We start from the raw sequence: 21,178 nt of genomic DNA, 5'->3' as shown, positions 1-21,178 counted from the left end.
GCCAGAAGATGTCTTGCACGACGCGTCAAAGACTACCCTGACCTTGGTGGTTGTGCTCGATTCCTTAAGCACCGCGTGATGAGGGAGATAGTAGTGTTCACACGAATCGTCCACCGGCTCGGTGAGTTGTTTCATGTGCCCTAAGCGCTCATACTCCGACATGAAATAACTATACTCCTCCTTCATTGCAGGGTTAGACTTGAGCCGCCGTTCCACCGCTAGGAGACGGCGATCAGCGATTGCTTTCGATTCTCCTTAAACGATATTCGAATTAGGATTTTGTGGTAAACGTACGACATACCTGCCAGATGGGTCTCTGGTTGTAGTAGAGATGAAATAACGTTCACACATGTCTTCCTCCAGAGATAGAGCGGGTTCGTCGAAGATGGTCTCGCTCTCCCAGAACCGCGTCAATATGGCTTCCAACGGACTGTCGCTCGTTGCCATATTACACACCCGATGTTGTTGAGACGAATACGTTGTATTTCCTGCTACCGCCCATCCAAACTGCGTTTCTACCAACCATGGCAGACCCGAACCGAGAGATTGCTTACGTCCGGTATGCAGCTCCCAGAACGTATCGCCACCGATGACCACATCGACCTTGCCTGGGATATGATACGTGGGGTCTGCTAGCGTTACATCCGGGATGTTCCACGAAGACACGTTGATTGGTGAGGTGGGAATGTCCGCCGAGGGTGTATCCAGGATCAGAAACTCCAATGGGGTGGTGAATTGAAGGTTCCTTGAACGAACGATCGCCGTGGTCGAACCCTTTATCTGCTGCCTTGAAGTTCCGATGCCAGACACTGATACATTAACTCTCGTTCGAGGTGTCATGAGCTTCCGAGCTAACGTATCCGAAATGAAGTTGGACATGGAGCCCGAATCCAGAAGCGCCCGTGCCTCATGCTTCTCTCCATAATCGTCTACGATAAACACAATAGCCGTCTCGAGAAACACCATATCATCATCTGATTGGGCTGACAAAGCGACTGTAGGTTGTTGTGGTGGTTGATGAAGCAGCGTATGATGCCGTTCCTTGCACGAACGGCAAGAATACTCGGATTTGCACGATCTCACTTGATGGGAACAACTGAGACAATTCCAGCACAATCCCTTTGACCGTGCGATTTCCCGCCGCTCCTGAGTATTTTTGGCTAAAAATACCGGGCAATTTCGAACCAGGTGATGATCTGCACACTGCAATGGACAGCTCACTTGTTGAATGGTCGATGAAACGGGAGTATTCCTTTGCACAGAAGCAGCGTTGGTTACCGACCGCCGTGGTGCGGTGGGCCGATATGCCCCGGCCACCTTGATCGGAACCACAATCCGATCGCACGAGATACTCTGGCTCGATTTTAGGATTTGGGTTCGGTCTTGCAGGAATTCGATCAACTCGCTGTACTTATCCTTTTTCTTATGCACAGAATGCCTTTCCCACGCCAGAATGGTCTCATTGTCCAGCTTCATCAGCAACATGTTGGACAAAGGCGTGTCCCATGAGTCGACAGGTTCATGCAGCTTCTGCAACCCATTCACATATCGCACGAATTCATCTACCAACGACGTCAAGCCATCGACACTTTCTGTTGCAATCGCAGGTAGGAAATGTAGCCGTCGCCAGTACTCGCGAATGAGCATCCGTGAGTTGTCGTGTCGCTTAAGCAGCGCAGCCCAGGTAACAGAATAGTTTTCCGTGGTCAGAGTAACATGTTCGAAGGGAACCGCAGCGTCACCTTTCAGGGACGAAAGTAAGTACTGCAGTTTTGCAATTGGCGGCAGCTCGGCACTTGCGTCAATCATCGCGACAAAGCGATCGCGGAATGACAACCACTTTGTCGAATCACCGTCGAACGTTGGTAATTCGATTTTGGGAAAACGTATGTTTGATGTGTTTGGCCGTCCAAACGCTAGGGTTGAGTTTGCCAATAAGGAGTCGTTGAGCGAATTGGCTTCCTTCCGCTGGTTTTCTCTAAGGAACGATTTTAGCCGCCGGCAGCGCTCTTCCATATCGATCCTGTCAGTAATACAGACTTGAATCGCATCACTGGTGTCGTCATACTCTTCCAGCTTTGCCACCGCGGCAAAAAAGTCCTGTCTGTGTTGCTCCAAACCCTCCATAGCCTCCGGGATTTCACCTACATTTTCGGGTTTGAAGTTCTGCTTAAAGCGTTCCAGCGCCTTAATGTTTTCCACTGCGACGAGTTTTTTGTGCTGAGCAGATTTTATCTTCTTGTCCATCTTAGCTTCCGTCAGATTTTCACGATAATGTCTATAACGTGATATGAACGTTCACGAAACTGTAGCAATTCGAATTTACGCGGGAAAAATAAACCACGATTCACGATCACGAAAATTCGACCGATGCCCTTGCTGCAGGGCTAATGAACTTGAACGAGCGCGAGAATTCGAAATGGCGCGAATGATGACTTGCACCGTGCTCGTGATGCGGAGCGTTCCGAATTTGCCGTTGCTCTTGATGCAGAGCGAAAGAAAACACTTAGCACGCACGTATCCGGCTCGAAGGACCAAAAATGTGAGAAAACCTCACGAATGTTCGTATACGGTGTGCAACTCGTTTTCTTTCCCGATATTAGAATAATTTGTGTCGGTTATGGAAATAAATGCGACTCGTTCAAAAGTCCGTTTGCTACTGTATATTCAATTGTCAAGAGTTCATTACATAATTCATTTTGAGTTCATTCTGTTATCCTTATCTATGCCTATGAGTTCATTTCCTATCCTATTTCTAAATTGAGTTCGAATTTCGAATTCGAACTAATTAATTCAAATGATCAATCTCCAACAATAATGGTTGACCTTGCATTTTCGTCAAAATTTCAACCATGGCCATATGGATGGATGGGAAAGTTGGACATTCCTTCAAATGGCCATAACTTCGTAACCATGTGTCCTAGCGAGACGATTAAGACAGTTTTGGAAGGTATTGAAGCGGTCTTCTAAAGCCGCACATGGGTTCTACGGTTAAACTCACGGATAGTCTAGTAAATGGGCTCTGAATGCATTTTTACTCGGGAAAACCTATCAATTTTAGCATGCGTATATAGTGCACTATGACCCATTTTGAGACTTTTTCATCGCCAAGATCCTTATTATTGTGTTCCAGGGCTTTGATTTGGTTATTCAAGAAGCCTCAATGATATAAGAACGATAATGGTTGACCTTGCATTTTTGTCAAAATTTCAACCATGGCCATATGGATGGATGGGAAAGTTGGACATTCCTTCAAATGGCCATAACTTCGTAACCATGTGTCCTAGCGAGACGATTAAGACAGTTTTGGAAAGGTATTGAAGCGGTCTTTTAAAGCCGCACATGGGTTCTACGATTAAACTCACGGATAGTCTTGTAAATGGGCTCTGAATGCATTTTACTCTGGAAAACCTATCAATTTTAGCATGCGTATATAGTGCACTATGACCCATTTTGAGACTTTTTCATCGCCAAGATCCTTATTATTGTGTTCCAGGGCTTTGGTTTGGTTATTCAAGAAGCCTCAATGATATAAGAACGATAATGGTTGACCTTGCATTTTCGTCAAAATTTCAACCATGGCCATATGGATGGATGGGAAAGTTGGACATTCCTTCAAATGGCCATAACTTCGTAACCATGTGTCCTAGCGAGGCGATTAAGACAGTTTTGGAAAGGTATTGAAGCGGTCTTCTAAAGCCGCACATGGGTTCTAAGATTAAACTGACGGGTAGTCTGGTAAATGGCCTCTGAATGCATTTTACTCGGGAAAACCTATCAATTTTAGCATGCGTATATAGTGCACTATGACCCATTTTGAGACTTTTTCATCGCCAAGATCCTTATTATTGTGTTCCAGGGCTTTGGTTTGGTTATTCAAGAAGCCTCAATGATATAAGAACGATAATGGTTGACCTTGCATTTTCGTCAAAATTTCAACCATGGCCATATGGATGGATGGGAAAGTTGGACATTCCTTCAAATGGCCATAACTTCGTAACCATGTGTCCTAGCGAGACGATTAAGACAGTTTTGGAAAGGTATTGAAGCGGTCTTCTAAAGCCGCACATGGGTTCTAAGATTAAACTCACGGATAGTCTAGTAAATGGGCTCTGAATGCATTTTACTCGGGAAAACCTATCAATTTTAGCATGCGTATATAGTGCACTATGACCCATTTTGAGACTTTTTCATCGCCAAGATCCTTATTATTGTGTTCCAGGGCTTTGGTTTGGTTATTCAAGAAGCCTCAATGATATAAGAACGATAATGGTTGACCTTGCATTTTCGTCAAAATTTCAACCATGGCCATATGGATGGATGGAAAGTTGGACATTCCTTCAAATGGCCATAACTTCGTAACCATGTGTCCTAGCGAGGCGATTAAGACAGTTTTGGAAAGGTATTGAAGCGGTCTTCTAAAGACGCACATGGGTTCTACGATTAAACTCATGGGTAGTCTTGTAAATGGGCTCTGAATGCATTTTACTCGGGAAAACCTATCAATTTTAGCATGCGTATATAGTGCACTATGACCCATTTTGAGACTTTTTCATCGCCAAGATCCTTATTATTGTGTTCTAGGGCTTTGGTTTGGTTATTCAAGAAGCCTCAATGATATAAGAACGATAATGGTTGACCTTGCATTTTCGTCAAAATTTCAACCATGGCCATATGGATGGATGGGATAGTTGGACATTCCTTCAAATAGCCATAACTTCGTAACCATGTGTCCTAGCGAGACGATTAAGACAGTTTTGGAAAGGTATTGAAGCGGTCTTCTAAAGCCGCACATGGGTTCTACGATTAAACTGACGGGTAGTCTTGTAAATGGCCTCTGAATGCATTTTACTCGGGAAAACCTATCAATTTTAGCATGCGTATATAGTGCACTATGACCCATTTTGAGACTTTTTCATCGCCAAGATCCTTATTATTGTGTTCCAGGGCTTTGGTTTGGTTATTCAAGAAGCCTCAATGATATAAGAACGATAATGGTTGACCTTGCATTTTCGTCAAAATTTCAACCATGGCCATATGGATGGATGGAAAGTTGGACATTCCTTCAAATGGCCATAACTTCGTAACCATGTGTCCTAGCGAGACGATTAAGACAGTTTTGGAAAGGTATTGAAGCGGTCTTCTAAAGCCGCACATGGGTTCTACGATTAAACTCACGGATAGTCTAGTAAATGGGATCTGAATGCATTTTACTCGGAAAACCTATCAATTTTAGCATGCGTATATAATGCACTATGACCCATTTTGAGACTTTTTCATCGCCAAGATCCTTATTATTGTGTTCCAGGGCTTTGGTTTGGTTATTCAAGAAGCCTCAATGATATAGAACGATAATGGTTGACCTTGCATTTTCGTCAAAATTTCAACCATGGCCATATGGATGGATGGGAAAGTTGGACATTCCTTCAAATGGCCATAACTTCGTAACCATGTGTCCTAGCGAGACGATTAAGACAGTTTTGGAAAGGTATTGAAGCGGTCTTCTAAAGCCGCACATGGGTTCTACGATTAAACTCACGGATAGTCTTGTAAATGGGCTCTGAATGCATTTTACTCGGGAAAACCTATCAATTTTAGCATGCGTATATAGTGCACTATGACCCATTTTGAGACTTTTTCATCGCCAAGATCCTTATTATTGTGTTCCAGGGCTTTGGTTTGGTTATTCAAGAAGCCTCAATGATATAAGAACGATAATGGTTGACCTTGCATTTTCGTCAAAATTTCAACCATGGCCATACCCAAGCGAAATTTTTCGGGGATAATGAACACAAACTCATGCCATCTCTCTCTATTCATCAGCCCTACTCTCTCACACGCATCGATTAACTTTACACATATCTTTGTTCATTGTATTATATTTGAAGGGTTTAAAAGTGATAGATAACAATTCATGTTCATGAAGTAGTTATGGTCAAATGTGAATGGTGTAATGTTTGTACCATGGTCGACATGAGTTCAATTCCATTTTTATTGTTTTTATTGATGATTTAAAGTTTTATTTATTTTTAAAACATCCTCCTCCGATAACTTCAAAACCATTTGCTCATTGTTAGAAATGCGTGTTAATAGTTAATCTGTTATTTTTATTGTTTTATTTATTTCTTTTCATTTATTTAGTATCAGTACCCCTTCATACAACCAACCAGTAAATAGCACGATAATGAATAATAATATGGTGGCGCAACTGGCAAAGTGATTCCAAATAGAACTAGCAATGTGGTTGGTAGCATCAAGGATGAAGCATGATCATGAATTGGAACATGAGTGGAGGGAGTGAATCCGAATGTTCATTTCGATTTTTAGCTCTTTTTCGCATGGGTTCATCTTTCACGTGTGTTCACTATCCCCGAAAATGATCTGTATTTCGTTGGTCTTTTCGGGGATAATTCGTTAACGAATTATCCCCGAAAAGACCAGCGAGAACCAGCGTGGTCGGGAGCTTGGGTATGGATGGAGGGGAAAGTTGGACATTCCTTCAAATGGCCATAACTTCGTAACCATGTGTCCTAGCGAGACGATTAAGACAGTTTTGGAAAGGTATTGAAGCGGTCTTCTAAAGCCGCACATGGGTTCTACGATTAAACTCACGGATAGTCTTGTAAATGGGCTCTGAATGCATTTTACTCGGGAAAACCTATCAATTTTAGCATGCGTATATAGTGCACTATGACCCATTTTGAGACTTTTTCATCGCCAAGATCCTTATTATTGTGTTCCAGGGCTTTGGTTTGGTTATTCAAGAAGCCTCAATGATATAAGAACGATAATGGTTGACCTTGCATTTTCGTCAAAATTTCAACCATGGCCATATGGATGGATGGGAAAGTTGGACATTCCTTCAAATGGCCATAACTTCGTAACCATGTGTCCTAGCGAGACGATTAAGACAGTTTTGGAAAGGTATTGAAGCGGTCTTCTAAAGCCGCACATGGGTTCTACGATTAAACTCACGGATAGTCTTGTAAATGGGCTCTGAATGCATTTTACTCGGGAAAACCTATCAATTTTAGCATGCGTATATAGTGCACTATGACCCATTTTGAGACTTTTTCATCGCCAAGATCCTTATTATTGTGTTCCAGGGCTTTGGTTTGGTTATTCAAGAAGCCTCAATGATATAAGAACGATAATGGTTGACCTTGCATTTTCGTCAAAATTTCAACCATGGCCATATGGATGGATGGGAAAGTTGGACATTCCTTCAAATGGCCATAACTTCGTAACCATGTGTCCTAGCGAGACGATTAAGACAGTTTTGGAAAGGTATTGAAGCGGTCTTCTAAAGCCGCACATGGGTTCTACGATTAAACTCACGGATAGTCTTGTAAATGGGCTCTGAATGCATTTTACTCGGGAAAACCTATCAATTTTAGCATGCGTATATAGTGCACTATGACCCATTTTGAGACTTTTTCATCGCCAAGATCCTTATTATTGTGTTCCAGGGCTTTGGTTTGGTTATTCAAGAAGCCTCAATGATATAAGAACGATAATGGTTGACCTTGCATTTTCGTCAAAATTTCAACCATGGCCATATGGATGGATGGGAAAGTTGGACATTCCTTCAAATGGCCATAACTTCGTAACCATGTGTCCTAGCGAGACGATTAAGACAGTTTTGGAAAGGTATTGAAGCGGTCTTCTAAAGCCGCACATGGGTTCTACGATTAAACTCACGGATAGTCTTGTAAATGGGCTCTGAATGCATTTTACTCGGGAAAACCTATCAATTTTAGCATGCGTATATAGTGCACTATGACCCATTTTGAGACTTTTTCATCGCCAAGATCCTTATTATTGTGTTCCAGGGCTTTGGTTTGGTTATTCAAGAAGCCTCAATGATATAAGAACGATAATGGTTGACCTTGCATTTTCGTCAAAATTTCAACCATGGCCATATGGATGGATGGGAAAGTTGGACATTCCTTCAAATGGCCATAACTTCGTAACCATGTGTCCTAGCGAGACGATTAAGACAGTTTTGGAAAGGTATTGAAGCGGTCTTCTAAAGCCGCACATGGGTTCTACGATTAAACTCACGGATAGTCTTGTAAATGGGCTCTGAATGCATTTTACTCGGGAAAACCTATCAATTTTAGCATGCGTATATAGTGCACTATGACCCATTTTGAGACTTTTTCATCGCCAAGATCCTTATTATTGTGTTCCAGGGCTTTGGTTTGGTTATTCAAGAAGCCTCAATGATATAAGAACGATAATGGTTGACCTTGCATTTTCGTCAAAATTTCAACCATGGCCATATGGATGGATGGGAAAGTTGGACATTCCTTCAAATGGCCATAACTTCGTAACCATGTGTCCTAGCGAGACGATTAAGACAGTTTTGGAAAGGTATTGAAGCGGTCTTCTAAAGCCGCACATGGGTTCTACGATTAAACTCACGGATAGTCTTGTAAATGGGCTCTGAATGCATTTTACTCGGGAAAACCTATCAATTTTAGCATGCGTATATAGTGCACTATGACCCATTTTGAGACTTTTTCATCGCCAAGATCCTTATTATTGTGTTCCAGGGCTTTGGTTTGGTTATTCAAGAAGCCTCAATGATATAAGAACGATAATGGTTGACCTTGCATTTTCGTCAAAATTTCAACCATGGCCATATGGATGGATGGGAAAGTTGGACATTCCTTCAAATGGCCATAACTTCGTAACCATGTGTCCTAGCGAGACGATTAAGACAGTTTTGGAAAGGTATTGAAGCGGTCTTCTAAAGCCGCACATGGGTTCTACGATTAAACTCACGGATAGTCTTGTAAATGGGCTCTGAATGCATTTTACTCGGGAAAACCTATCAATTTTAGCATGCGTATATAGTGCACTATGACCCATTTTGAGACTTTTTCATCGCCAAGATCCTTATTATTGTGTTCCAGGGCTTTGGTTTGGTTATTCAAGAAGCCTCAATGATATAAGAACGATAATGGTTGACCTTGCATTTTCGTCAAAATTTCAACCATGGCCATATGGATGGATGGGAAAGTTGGACATTCCTTCAAATGGCCATAACTTCGTAACCATGTGTCCTAGCGAGACGATTAAGACAGTTTTGGAAAGGTATTGAAGCGGTCTTCTAAAGCCGCACATGGGTTCTACGATTAAACTCACGGATAGTCTTGTAAATGGGCTCTGAATGCATTTTACTCGGGAAAACCTATCAATTTTAGCATGCGTATATAGTGCACTATGACCCATTTTGAGACTTTTTCATCGCCAAGATCCTTATTATTGTGTTCCAGGGCTTTGGTTTGGTTATTCAAGAAGCCTCAATGATATAAGAACGATAATGGTTGACCTTGCATTTTCGTCAAAATTTCAACCATGGCCATATGGATGGATGGGAAAGTTGGACATTCCTTCAAATGGCCATAACTTCGTAACCATGTGTCCTAGCGAGACGATTAAGACAGTTTGGAAAGGTATTGAAGCGGTCTTCTAAAGCCGCACATGGGTTCTACGATTAAACTCACGGATAGTCTTGTAAATGGGCTCTGAATGCATTTTACTCGGGAAAACCTATCAATTTTAGCATGCGTATATAGTGCACTATGACCCATTTTGAGACTTTTTCATCGCCAAGATCCTTATTATTGTGTTCCAGGGCTTTGGTTTGGTTATTCAAGAAGCCTCAATGATATAAGAACGATAATGGTTGACCTTGCATTTTCGTCAAAATTTCAACCATGGCCATATGGATGGATGGGAAAGTTGGACATTCCTTCAAATGGCCATAACTTCGTAACCATGTGTCCTAGCGAGACGATTAAGACAGTTTTGGAAAGGTATTGAAGCGGTCTTCTAAAGCCGCACATGGGTTCTACGATTAAACTCACGGATAGTCTTGTAAATGGGCTCTGAATGCATTTTACTCGGGAAAACCTATCAATTTTAGCATGCGTATATAGTGCACTATGACCCATTTTGAGACTTTTTCATCGCCAAGATCCTTATTATTGTGTTCCAGGGCTTTGGTTTGGTTATTCAAGAAGCCTCAATGATATAAGAACGATAATGGTTGACCTTGCATTTTCGTCAAAATTTCAACCATGGCCATATGGATGGATGGGAAAGTTGGACATTCCTTCAAATGGCCATAACTTCGTAACCATGTGTCCTAGCGAGACGATTAAGACAGTTTTGGAAAGGTATTGAAGCGGTCTTCTAAAGCCGCACATGGGTTCTACGATTAAACTCACGGATAGTCTTGTAAATGGGCTCTGAATGCATTTTACTCGGGAAAACCTATCAATTTTAGCATGCGTATATAGTGCACTATGACCCATTTTGAGACTTTTTCATCGCCAAGATCCTTATTATTGTGTTCCAGGGCTTTGGTTTGGTTATTCAAGAAGCCTCAATGATATAAGAACGATAATGGTTGACCTTGCATTTTCGTCAAAATTTCAACCATGGCCATATGGATGGATGGGAAAGTTGGACATTCCTTCAAATGGCCATAACTTCGTAACCATGTGTCCTAGCGAGACGATTAAGACAGTTTTGGAAAGGTATTGAAGCGGTCTTCTAAAGCCGCACATGGGTTCTACGATTAAACTCACGGATAGTCTTGTAAATGGGCTCTGAATGCATTTTACTCGGGAAAACCTATCAATTTTAGCATGCGTATATAGTGCACTATGACCCATTTTGAGACTTTTTCATCGCCAAGATCCTTATTATTGTGTTCCAGGGCTTTGGTTTGGTTATTCAAGAAGCCTCAATGATATAAGAACGATAATGGTTGACCTTGCATTTTCGTCAAAATTTCAACCATGGCCATATGGATGGATGGGAAAGTTGGACATTCCTTCAAATGGCCATAACTTCGTAACCATGTGTCCTAGCGAGACGATTAAGACAGTTTTGGAAAGGTATTGAAGCGGTCTTCTAAAGCCGCACATGGGTTCTACGATTAAACTCACGGATAGTCTTGTAAATGGGCTCTGAATGCATTTTACTCGGGAAAACCTATCAATTTTAGCATGCGTATATAGTGCACTATGACCCATTTTGAGACTTTTTCATCGCCAAGATCCTTATTATTGTGTTCCAGGGCTTTGGTTTGGTTATTCAAGAAGCCTCAATGATATAAGAACGATAATGGTTGACCTTGCATTTTCGTCAAAATTTCAACCATGGCCATATGGATGGATGGGAAAGTTGGACATTCCTTCAAATGGCCATAACTTCGTAACCATGTGTCCTAGCGAGACGATTAAGACAGTTTTGGAAAGGTATTGAAGCGGTCTTCTAAAGCCGCACATGGGTTCTACGATTAAACTCACGGATAGTCTTGTAAATGGGCTCTGAATGCATTTTACTCGGGAAAACCTATCAATTTTAGCATGCGTATATAGTGCACTATGACCCATTTTGAGACTTTTCATCGCCAAGATCCTTATTATTGTGTTCCAGGGCTTTGGTTTGGTTATTCAAGAAGCCTCAATGATATAAGAACGATAATGGTTGACCTTGCATTTTCGTCAAAATTTCAACCATGGCCATATGGATGGATGGGAAAGTTGGACATTCCTTCAAATGGCCATAACTTCGTAACCATGTGTCCTAGCGAGACGATTAAGACAGTTTTGGAAAGGTATTGAAGCGGTCTTCTAAAGCCGCACATGGGTTCTACGATTAAACTCACGGATAGTCTTGTAAATGGGCTCTGAATGCATTTTACTCGGGAAAACCTATCAATTTTAGCATGCGTATATAGTGCACTATGACCCATTTTGAGACTTTTTCATCGCCAAGATCCTTATTATTGTGTTCCAGGGCTTTGGTTTGGTTATTCAAGAAGCCTCAATGATATAAGAACGATAATGGTTGACCTTGCATTTTCGTCAAAATTTCAACCATGGCCATATGGATGGATGGGAAAGTTGGACATTCCTTCAAATGGCCATAACTTCGTAACCATGTGTCCTAGCGAGACGATTAAGACAGTTTTGGAAAGGTATTGAAGCGGTCTTCTAAAGCCGCACATGGGTTCTACGATTAAACTCACGGATAGTCTTGTAAATGGGCTCTGAATGCATTTTACTCGGGAAAACCTATCAATTTTAGCATGCGTATATAGTGCACTATGACCCATTTTGAGACTTTTTCATCGCCAAGATCCTTATTATTGTGTTCCAGGGCTTTGGTTTGGTTATTCAAGAAGCCTCAATGATATAAGAACGATAATGGTTGACCTTGCATTTTCGTCAAAATTTCAACCATGGCCATATGGATGGATGGGAAAGTTGGACATTCCTTCAAATGGCCATAACTTCGTAACCATGTGTCCTAGCGAGACGATTAAGACAGTTTTGGAAAGGTATTGAAGCGGTCTTCTAAAGCCGCACATGGGTTCTACGATTAAACTCACGGATAGTCTTGTAAATGGGCTCTGAATGCATTTTACTCGGGAAAACCTATCAATTTTAGCATGCGTATATAGTGCACTATGACCCATTTTGAGACTTTTTCATCGCCAAGATCCTTATTATTGTGTTCCAGGGCTTTGGTTTGGTTATTCAAGAAGCCTCAATGATATAAGAACGATAATGGTTGACCTTGCATTTTCGTCAAAATTTCAACCATGGCCATATGGATGGATGGGAAAGTTGGACATTCCTTCAAATGGCCATAACTTCGTAACCATGTGTCCTAGCGAGACGATTAAGACAGTTTTGGAAAGGTATTGAAGCGGTCTTCTAAAGCCGCACATGGGTTCTACGATTAAACTCACGGATAGTCTTGTAAATGGGCTCTGAATGCATTTTACTCGGGAAAACCTATCAATTTTAGCATGCGTATATAGTGCACTATGACCCATTTTGAGACTTTTTCATCGCCAAGATCCTTATTATTGTGTTCCAGGGCTTTGGTTTGGTTATTCAAGAAGCCTCAATGATATAAGAACGATAATGGTTGACCTTGCATTTTCGTCAAAATTTCAACCATGGCCATATGGATGGATGGGAAAGTTGGACATTCCTTCAAATGGCCATAACTTCGTAACCATGTGTCCTAGCGAGACGATTAAGACAGTTTTGGAAAGGTATTGAAGCGGTCTTCACGCACATGGGTTCTACGATTAAAAAGTCTTGGGGCTCTGAATGCATTTTACTCGGGAAAACCTATCAATTTTAGCATGCGTATATAGTGCACTATGACCCATTTTGAGACTTTTTCATCGCCAAGATCCTTATTATTGTGTTCCAGGGCTTTGGTTTGGTTATTCAAGAAGCCTCAATGATATAAGAACGATAATGGTTGACCTTGCATTTTCGTCAAAATTTCAACCATGGCCATATGGATGGATGGGAAAGTTGGACATTCCTTCAAATGGCCATAACTTCGTAACCATGTGTCCTAGCGAGACGATTAAGACAGTTTTGGAAAGGTATTGAAGCGGTCTTCTAAAGCCGCACATGGGTTCTACGATTAAACTCACGGATAGTCTTGTAAATGGGCTCTGAATGCATTTTACTCGGGAAAACCTATCAATTTTAGCATGCGTATATAGTGCACTATGACCCATTTTGAGACTTTTTCATCGCCAAGATCCTTATTATTGTGTTCCAGGGCTTTGGTTTGGTTATTCAAGAAGCCTCAATGATATAAGAACGATAATGGTTGACCTTGCATTTTCGTCAAAATTTCAACCATGGCCATATGGATGGATGGGAAAGTTGGACATTCCTTCAAATGGCCATAACTTCGTAACCATGTGTCCTAGCGAGACGATTAAGACAGTTTTGGAAAGGTATTGAAGCGGTCTTCTAAAGCCGCACATGGGTTCTACGATTAAACTCACGGATAGTCTTGTAAATGGGCTCTGAATGCATTTTACTCGGGAAAACCTATCAATTTTAGCATGCGTATATAGTGCACTATGACCCATTTTGAGACTTTTTCATCGCCAAGATCCTTATTATTGTGTTCCAGGGCTTTGGTTTGGTTATTCAAGAAGCCTCAATGATATAAGAACGATAATGGTTGACCTTGCATTTTCGTCAAAATTTCAACCATGGCCATATGGATGGATGGGAAAGTTGGACATTCCTTCAAATGGCCATAACTTCGTAACCATGTGTCCTAGCGAGACGATTAAGACAGTTTTGGAAAGGTATTGAAGCGGTCTTCTAAAGCCGCACATGGGTTCTACGATTAAACTCACGGATAGTCTTGTAAATGGGCTCTGAATGCATTTTACTCGGGAAAACCTATCAATTTTAGCATGCGTATATAGTGCACTATGACCCATTTTGAGACTTTTTCATCGCCAAGATCCTTATTATTGTGTTCCAGGGCTTTGGTTTGGTTATTCAAGAAGCCTCAATGATATAAGAACGATAATGGTTGACCTTGCATTTTCGTCAAAATTTCAACCATGGCCATATGGATGGATGGGAAAGTTGGACATTCCTTCAAATGGCCATAACTTCGTAACCATGTGTCCTAGCGAGACGATTAAGACAGTTTTGGAAAGGTATTGAAGCGGTCTTCTAAAGCCGCACATGGGTTCTACGATTAAACTCACGGATAGTCTTGTAAATGGGCTCTGAATGCATTTTACTCGGGAAAACCTATCAATTTTAGCATGCGTATATAGTGCACTATGACCCATTTTGAGACTTTTTCATCGCCAAGATCCTTATTATTGTGTTCCAGGGCTTTGGTTTGGTTATTCAAGAAGCCTCAATGATATAAGAACGATAATGGTTGACCTTGCATTTTCGTCAAAATTTCAACCATGGCCATATGGATGGATGGGAAAGTTGGACATTCCTTCAAATGGCCATAACTTCGTAACCATGTGTCCTAGCGAGACGATTAAGACAGTTTTGGAAAGGTATTGAAGCGGTCTTCTAAAGCCGCACATGGGTTCTACGATTAAACTCACGGATAGTCTTGTAAATGGGCTCTGAATGCATTTTACTCGGGAAAACCTATCAATTTTAGCATGCGTATATAGTGCACTATGACCCATTTTGAGACTTTTTCATCGCCAAGATCCTTATTATTGTGTTCCAGGGCTTTGGTTTGGTTATTCAAGAAGCCTCAATGATATAAGAACGATAATGGTTGACCTTGCATTTTCGTCAAAATTTCAACCATGGCCATATGGATGGATGGGAAAGTTGGACATTCCTTCAAATGGCCATAACTTCGTAACCATGTGTCCTAGCGAGACGATTAAGACAGTTTTGGAAAGGTATTGAAGCGGTCTTCTAAAGCCGCACATGGGTTCTACGATTAAACTCACGGATAGTCTTGTAAATGGGCTCTGAATGCATTTTACTCGGGAAAACCTATCAATTTTAGCATGCGTATATAGTGCACTATGACCCATTTTGAGACTTTTTCATCGCCAAGATCCTTATTATTGTGTTCCAGGGCTTTGGTTTGGTTATTCAAGAAGCCTCAATGATATAAGAACGATAATGGTTGACCTTGCATTTTCGTCAAAATTTCAACCATGGCCATATGGATGGATGGGAAAGTTGGACATTCCTTCAAATGGCCATAACTTCGTAACCATGTGTCCTAGCGAGACGATTAAGACAGTTTGGAAAGGTATTGAAGCGGTCTTCTAAAGCCGCACATGGGTTCTACGATTAAACTCACGGATAGTCTTGTAAATGGGCTCTGAATGCATTTTACTCGGGAAAACCTATCAATTTTAGCATGCGTATATAGTGCACTATGACCCATTTTGAGACTTTTTCATCGCCAAGATCCTTATTATTGTGTTCCAGGGCTTTGGTTTGGTTATTCAAGAAGCCTCAATGATATAAGAACGATAATGGTTGACCTTGCATTTTCGTCAAAATTTCAACCATGGCCATATGGATGGATGGGAAAGTTGGACATTCCTTCAAATGGCCATAACTTCGTAACCATGTGTCCTAGCGAGACGATTAAGACAGTTTTGGAAAGGTATTGAAGCGGTCTTCTAAAGCCGCACATGGGTTCTACGATTAAACTCACGGATAGTCTTGTAAATGGGCTCTGAATGCATTTTACTCGGGAAAACCTATCAATTTTAGCATGCGTATATAGTGCACTATGACCCATTTTGAGACTTTTTCATCGCCAAGATCCTTATTATTGTGTTCCAGGGCTTTGGTTTGGTTATTCAAGAAGCCTCAATGATATAAGAACGATAATGGTTGACCTTGCATTTTCGTCAAAATTTCAACCATGGCCATATGGATGGATGGGAAAGTTGGACATTCCTTCAAATGGCCATAACTTCGTAACCATGTGTCCTAGCGAGACGATTAAGACAGTTTTGGAAAGGTATTGAAGCGGTCTTCTAAAGCCGCACATGGGTTCTACGATTAAACTCACGGATAGTCTTGTAAATGGGCTCTGAATGCATTTTACTCGGGAAAACCTATCAATTTTAGCATGCGTATATAGTGCACTATGACCCATTTTGAGACTTTTTCATCGCCAAGATCCTTATTATTGTGTTCCAGGGCTTTGGTTTGGTTATTCAAGAAGCCTCAATGATATAAGAACGATAATGGTTGACCTTGCATTTTCGTCAAAATTTCAACCATGGCCATATGGATGGATGGGAAAGTTGGACATTCCTTCAAATGGCCATAACTTCGTAACCATGTGTCCTAGCGAGACGATTAAGACAGTTTTGGAAAGGTATTGAAGCGGTCTTCTAAAGCCGCACATGGGTTCTACGATTAAACTCACGGATAGTCTTGTAAATGGGCTCTGAATGCATTTTACTCGGGAAAACCTATCAATTTTAGCATGCGTATATAGTGCACTATGACCCATTTTGAGACTTTTTCATCGCCAAGATCCTTATTATTGTGTTCCAGGGCTTTGGTTTGGTTATTCAAGAAGCCTCAATGATATAAGAACGATAATGGTTGACCTTGCATTTTCGTCAAAATTTCAACCATGGCCATATGGATGGATGGGAAAGTTGGACATTCCTTCAAATGGCCATAACTTCGTAACCATGTGTCCTAGCGAGACGATTAAGACAGTTTTGGAAAGGTATTGAAGCGGTCTTCTAAAGCCGCACATGGGTTCTACGATTAAACTCACGGATAGTCTTGTAAATGGGCTCTGAATGCATTTTACTCGGGAAAACCTATCAATTTTAGCATGCGTATATAGTGCACTATGACCCATTTTGAGACTTTTTCATCGCCAAGATCCTTATTATTGTGTTCCAGGGCTTTGGTTTGGTTATTCAAGAAGCCTCAATGATATAAGAACGATAATGGTTGACCTTGCATTTTCGTCAAAATTTCAACCATGGCCATATGGATGGATGGGAAAGTTGGACATTCCTTCAAATGGCCATAACTTCGTAACCATGTGTCCTAGCGAGACGATTAAGACAGTTTTGGAAAGGTATTGAAGCGGTCTTCTAAAGCCGCACATGGGTTCTACGATTAAACTCACGGATAGTCTTGTAAATGGGCTCTGAATGCATTTTACTCGGGAAAACCTATCAATTTTAGCATGCGTATATAGTGCACTATGACCCATTTTGAGACTTTTTCATCGCCAAGATCCTTATTATTGTGTTCCAGGGCTTTGGTTTGGTTATTCAAGAAGCCTCAATGATATAAGAACGATAATGGTTGACCTTGCATTTTCGTCAAAATTTCAACCATGGCCATATGGATGGATGGGAAAGTTGGACATTCCTTCAAATGGCCATAACTTCGTAACCATGTGTCCTAGCGAGACGATTAAGACAGTTTTGGAAAGGTATTGAAGCGGTCTTCTAAAGCCGCACATGGGTTCTACGATTAAACTCACGGATAGTCTTGTAAATGGGCTCTGAATGCATTTTACTCGGGAAAACCTATCAATTTTAGCATGCGTATATAGTGCACTATGACCCATTTTGAGACTTTTTCATCGCCAAGATCCTTATTATTGTGTTCCAGGGCTTTGGTTTGGTTATTCAAGAAGCCTCAATGATATAAGAACGATAATGGTTGACCTTGCATTTTCGTCAAAATTTCAACCATGGCCATATGGATGGATGGGAAAGTTGGACATTCCTTCAAATGGCCATAACTTCGTAACCATGTGTCCTAGCGAGACGATTAAGACAGTTTTGGAAAGGTATTGAAGCGGTCTTCTAAAGCCGCACATGGGTTCTACGATTAAACTCACGGATAGTCTTGTAAATGGGCTCTGAATGCATTTTACTCGGGAAAACCTATCAATTTTAGCATGCGTATATAGTGCACTATGACCCATTTTGAGACTTTTTCATCGCCAAGATCCTTATTATTGTGTTCCAGGGCTTTGGTTTGGTTATTCAAGAAGCCTCAATGATATAAGAACGATAATGGTTGACCTTGCATTTTCGTCAAAATTTCAACCATGGCCATATGGATGGATGGGAAAGTTGGACATTCCTTCAAATGGCCATAACTTCGTAACCATGTGTCCTAGCGAGACGATTAAGACAGTTTTGGAAAGGTATTGAAGCGGTCTTCTAAAGCCGCACATGGGTTCTACGATTAAACTCACGGATAGTCTTGTAAATGGGCTCTGAATGCATTTTACTCGGGAAAACCTATCAATTTTAGCATGCGTATATAGTGCACTATGACCCATTTTGAGACTTTTTCATCGCCAAGATCCTTATTATTGTGTTCCAGGGCTTTGGTTTGGTTATTCAAGAAGCCTCAATGATATAAGAACGATAATGGTTGACCTTGCATTTTCGTCAAAATTTCAACCATGGCCATATGGATGGATGGGAAAGTTGGACATTCCTTCAAATGGCCATAACTTCGTAACCATGTGTCCTAGCGAGACGATTAAGACAGTTTTGGAAAGGTATTGAAGCGGTCTTCTAAAGCCGCACATGGGTTCTACGATTAAACTCACGGATAGTCTTGTAAATGGGCTCTGAATGCATTTTACTCGGGAAAACCTATCAATTTTAGCATGCGTATATAGTGCACTATGACCCATTTTGAGACTTTTTCATCGCCAAGATCCTTATTATTGTGTTCCAGGGCTTTGGTTTGGTTATTCAAGAAGCCTCAATGATATAAGAACGATAATGGTTGACCTTGCATTTTCGTCAAAATTTCAACCATGGCCATATGGATGGATGGGAAAGTTGGACATTCCTTCAAATGGCCATAACTTCGTAACCATGTGTCCTAGCGAGACGATTAAGACAGTTTTGGAAAGGTATTGAAGCGGTCTTCTAAAGCCGCACATGGGTTCTACGATTAAACTCACGGATAGTCTTGTAAATGGGCTCTGAATGCATTTTACTCGGGAAAACCTATCAATTTTAGCATGCGTATATAGTGCACTATGACCCATTTTGAGACTTTTTCATCGCCAAGATCCTTATTATTGTGTTCCAGGGCTTTGGTTTGGTTATTCAAGAAGCCTCAATGATATAAGAACGATAATGGTTGACCTTGCATTTTCGTCAAAATTTCAACCATGGCCATATGGATGGATGGGAAAGTTGGACATTCCTTCAAATGGCCATAACTTCGTAACCATGTGTCCTAGCGAGACGATTAAGACAGTTTTGGAAAGGTATTGAAGCGGTCTTCTAAAGCCGCACATGGGTTCTACGATTAAACTCACGGATAGTCTTGTAAATGGGCTCTGAATGCATTTTACTCGGGAAAACCTATCAATTTTAGCATGCGTATATAGTGCACTATGACCCATTTTGAGACTTTTTCATCGCCAAGATCCTTATTATTGTGTTCCAGGGCTTTGGTTTGGTTATTCAAGAAGCCTCAATGATATAAGAACGATAATGGTTGACCTTGCATTTTCGTCAAAATTTCAACCATGGCCATATGGATGGATGGGAAAGTTGGACATTCCTTCAAATGGCCATAACTTCGTAACCATGTGTCCTAGCGAGACGATTAAGACAGTTTTGGAAAGGTATTGAAGCGGTCTTCTAAAGCCGCACATGGGTTCTACGATTAAACTCACGGATAGTCTTGTAAATGGGCTCTGAATGCATTTTACTCGGGAAAACCTATCAATTTTAGCATGCGTATATAGTGCACTATGACCCATTTTGAGACTTTTTCATCGCCAAGATCCTTATTATTGTGTTCCAGGGCTTTGGTTTGGTTATTCAAGAAGCCTCAATGATATAAGAACGATAATGGTTGACCTTGCATTTTCGTCAAAATTTCAACCATGGCCATATGGATGGATGGGAAAGTTGGACATTCCTTCAAATGGCCATAACTTCGTAACCATGTGTCCTAGCGAGACGATTAAGACAGTTTTGGAAAGGTATTGAAGCGGTCTTCTAAAGCCGCACATGGGTTCTACGATTAAACTCACGGATAGTCTTGTAAATGGGCTCTGAATGCATTTTACTCGGGAAAACCTATCAATTTTAGCATGCGTATATAGTGCACTATGACCCATTTTGAGACTTTTCATCGCCAAGATCCTTATTATTGTGTTCCAGGGCTTTGGTTTGGTTATTCAAGAAGCCTCAATGATATAAGAACGATAATGGTTGACCTTGCATTTTCGTCAAAATTTCAACCATGGCCATATGGATGGATGGGAAAGTTGGACATTCCTTCAAATGGCCATAACTTCGTAACCATGTGTCCTAGCGAGACGATTAAGACAGTTTTGGAAAGGTATTGAAGCGGTCTTCTAAAGCCGCACATGGGTTCTACGATTAAACTCACGGATAGTCTTGTAAATGGGCTCTGAATGCATTTTACTCGGGAAAACCTATCAATTTTAGCATGCGTATATAGTGCACTATGACCCATTTTGAGACTTTTTCATCGCCAAGATCCTTATTATTGTGTTCCAGGGCTTTGGTTTGGTTATTCAAGAAGCCTCAATGATATAAGAACGATAATGGTTGACCTTGCATTTTCGTCAAAATTTCAACCATGGCCATATGGATGGATGGGAAAGTTGGACATTCCTTCAAATGGCCATAACTTCGTAACCATGTGTCCTAGCGAGACGATTAAGACAGTTTTGGAAAGGTATTGAAGCGGTCTTCTAAAGCCGCACATGGGTTCTACGATTAAACTCACGGATAGTCTTGTAAATGGGCTCTGAATGCATTTTACTCGGGAAAACCTATCAATTTTAGCATGCGTAT

General features: G+C 41.1%; 1 protein-coding gene across 1 annotated transcript; it reads right to left on the bottom strand.

Moving 5' to 3' along the window:
* Positions 1–232: 232 nt before the first annotated feature.
* LOC121601640 lies at positions 233–2,247 on the bottom strand. The gene is made up of 2 exons (XM_041930458.1): positions 302–2,247; positions 233–254 (listed from the first exon to the last, which is right to left on the bottom strand). Exons 1-2 carry the CDS (start codon positions 2,245–2,247, stop codon positions 233–235), a joined length of 1,968 nt encoding a protein of 655 aa, XP_041786392.1.
* Positions 2,248–21,178: the final 18,931 nt, after the last annotated feature.

The sequence above is a fragment of the Anopheles merus genome, unplaced genomic scaffold, assembly GCF_017562075.2.
Source record: "Anopheles merus strain MAF unplaced genomic scaffold, AmerM5.1 LNR4000133, whole genome shotgun sequence".
NCBI classification, from domain to species: Eukaryota; Metazoa; Arthropoda; class Insecta; order Diptera; family Culicidae; genus Anopheles; species Anopheles merus.
This window is presented reverse-complemented; position numbering and strand designations above follow the sequence as displayed.

Coding starts and splice junctions, on each gene's coding strand:
- LOC121601640 (XM_041930458.1), bottom strand. CDS start 2,247: ATGGACAAGAAGATAAAATCTGCTCAGCACAAAAAACTCGTCGCAGTG. Junction 255..301: donor ACCAGAGACCCATCTGGCAG/GTATGTCGTACG, acceptor ATATCGTTTAAG/GAGAATCGAAAGCAATCGCT.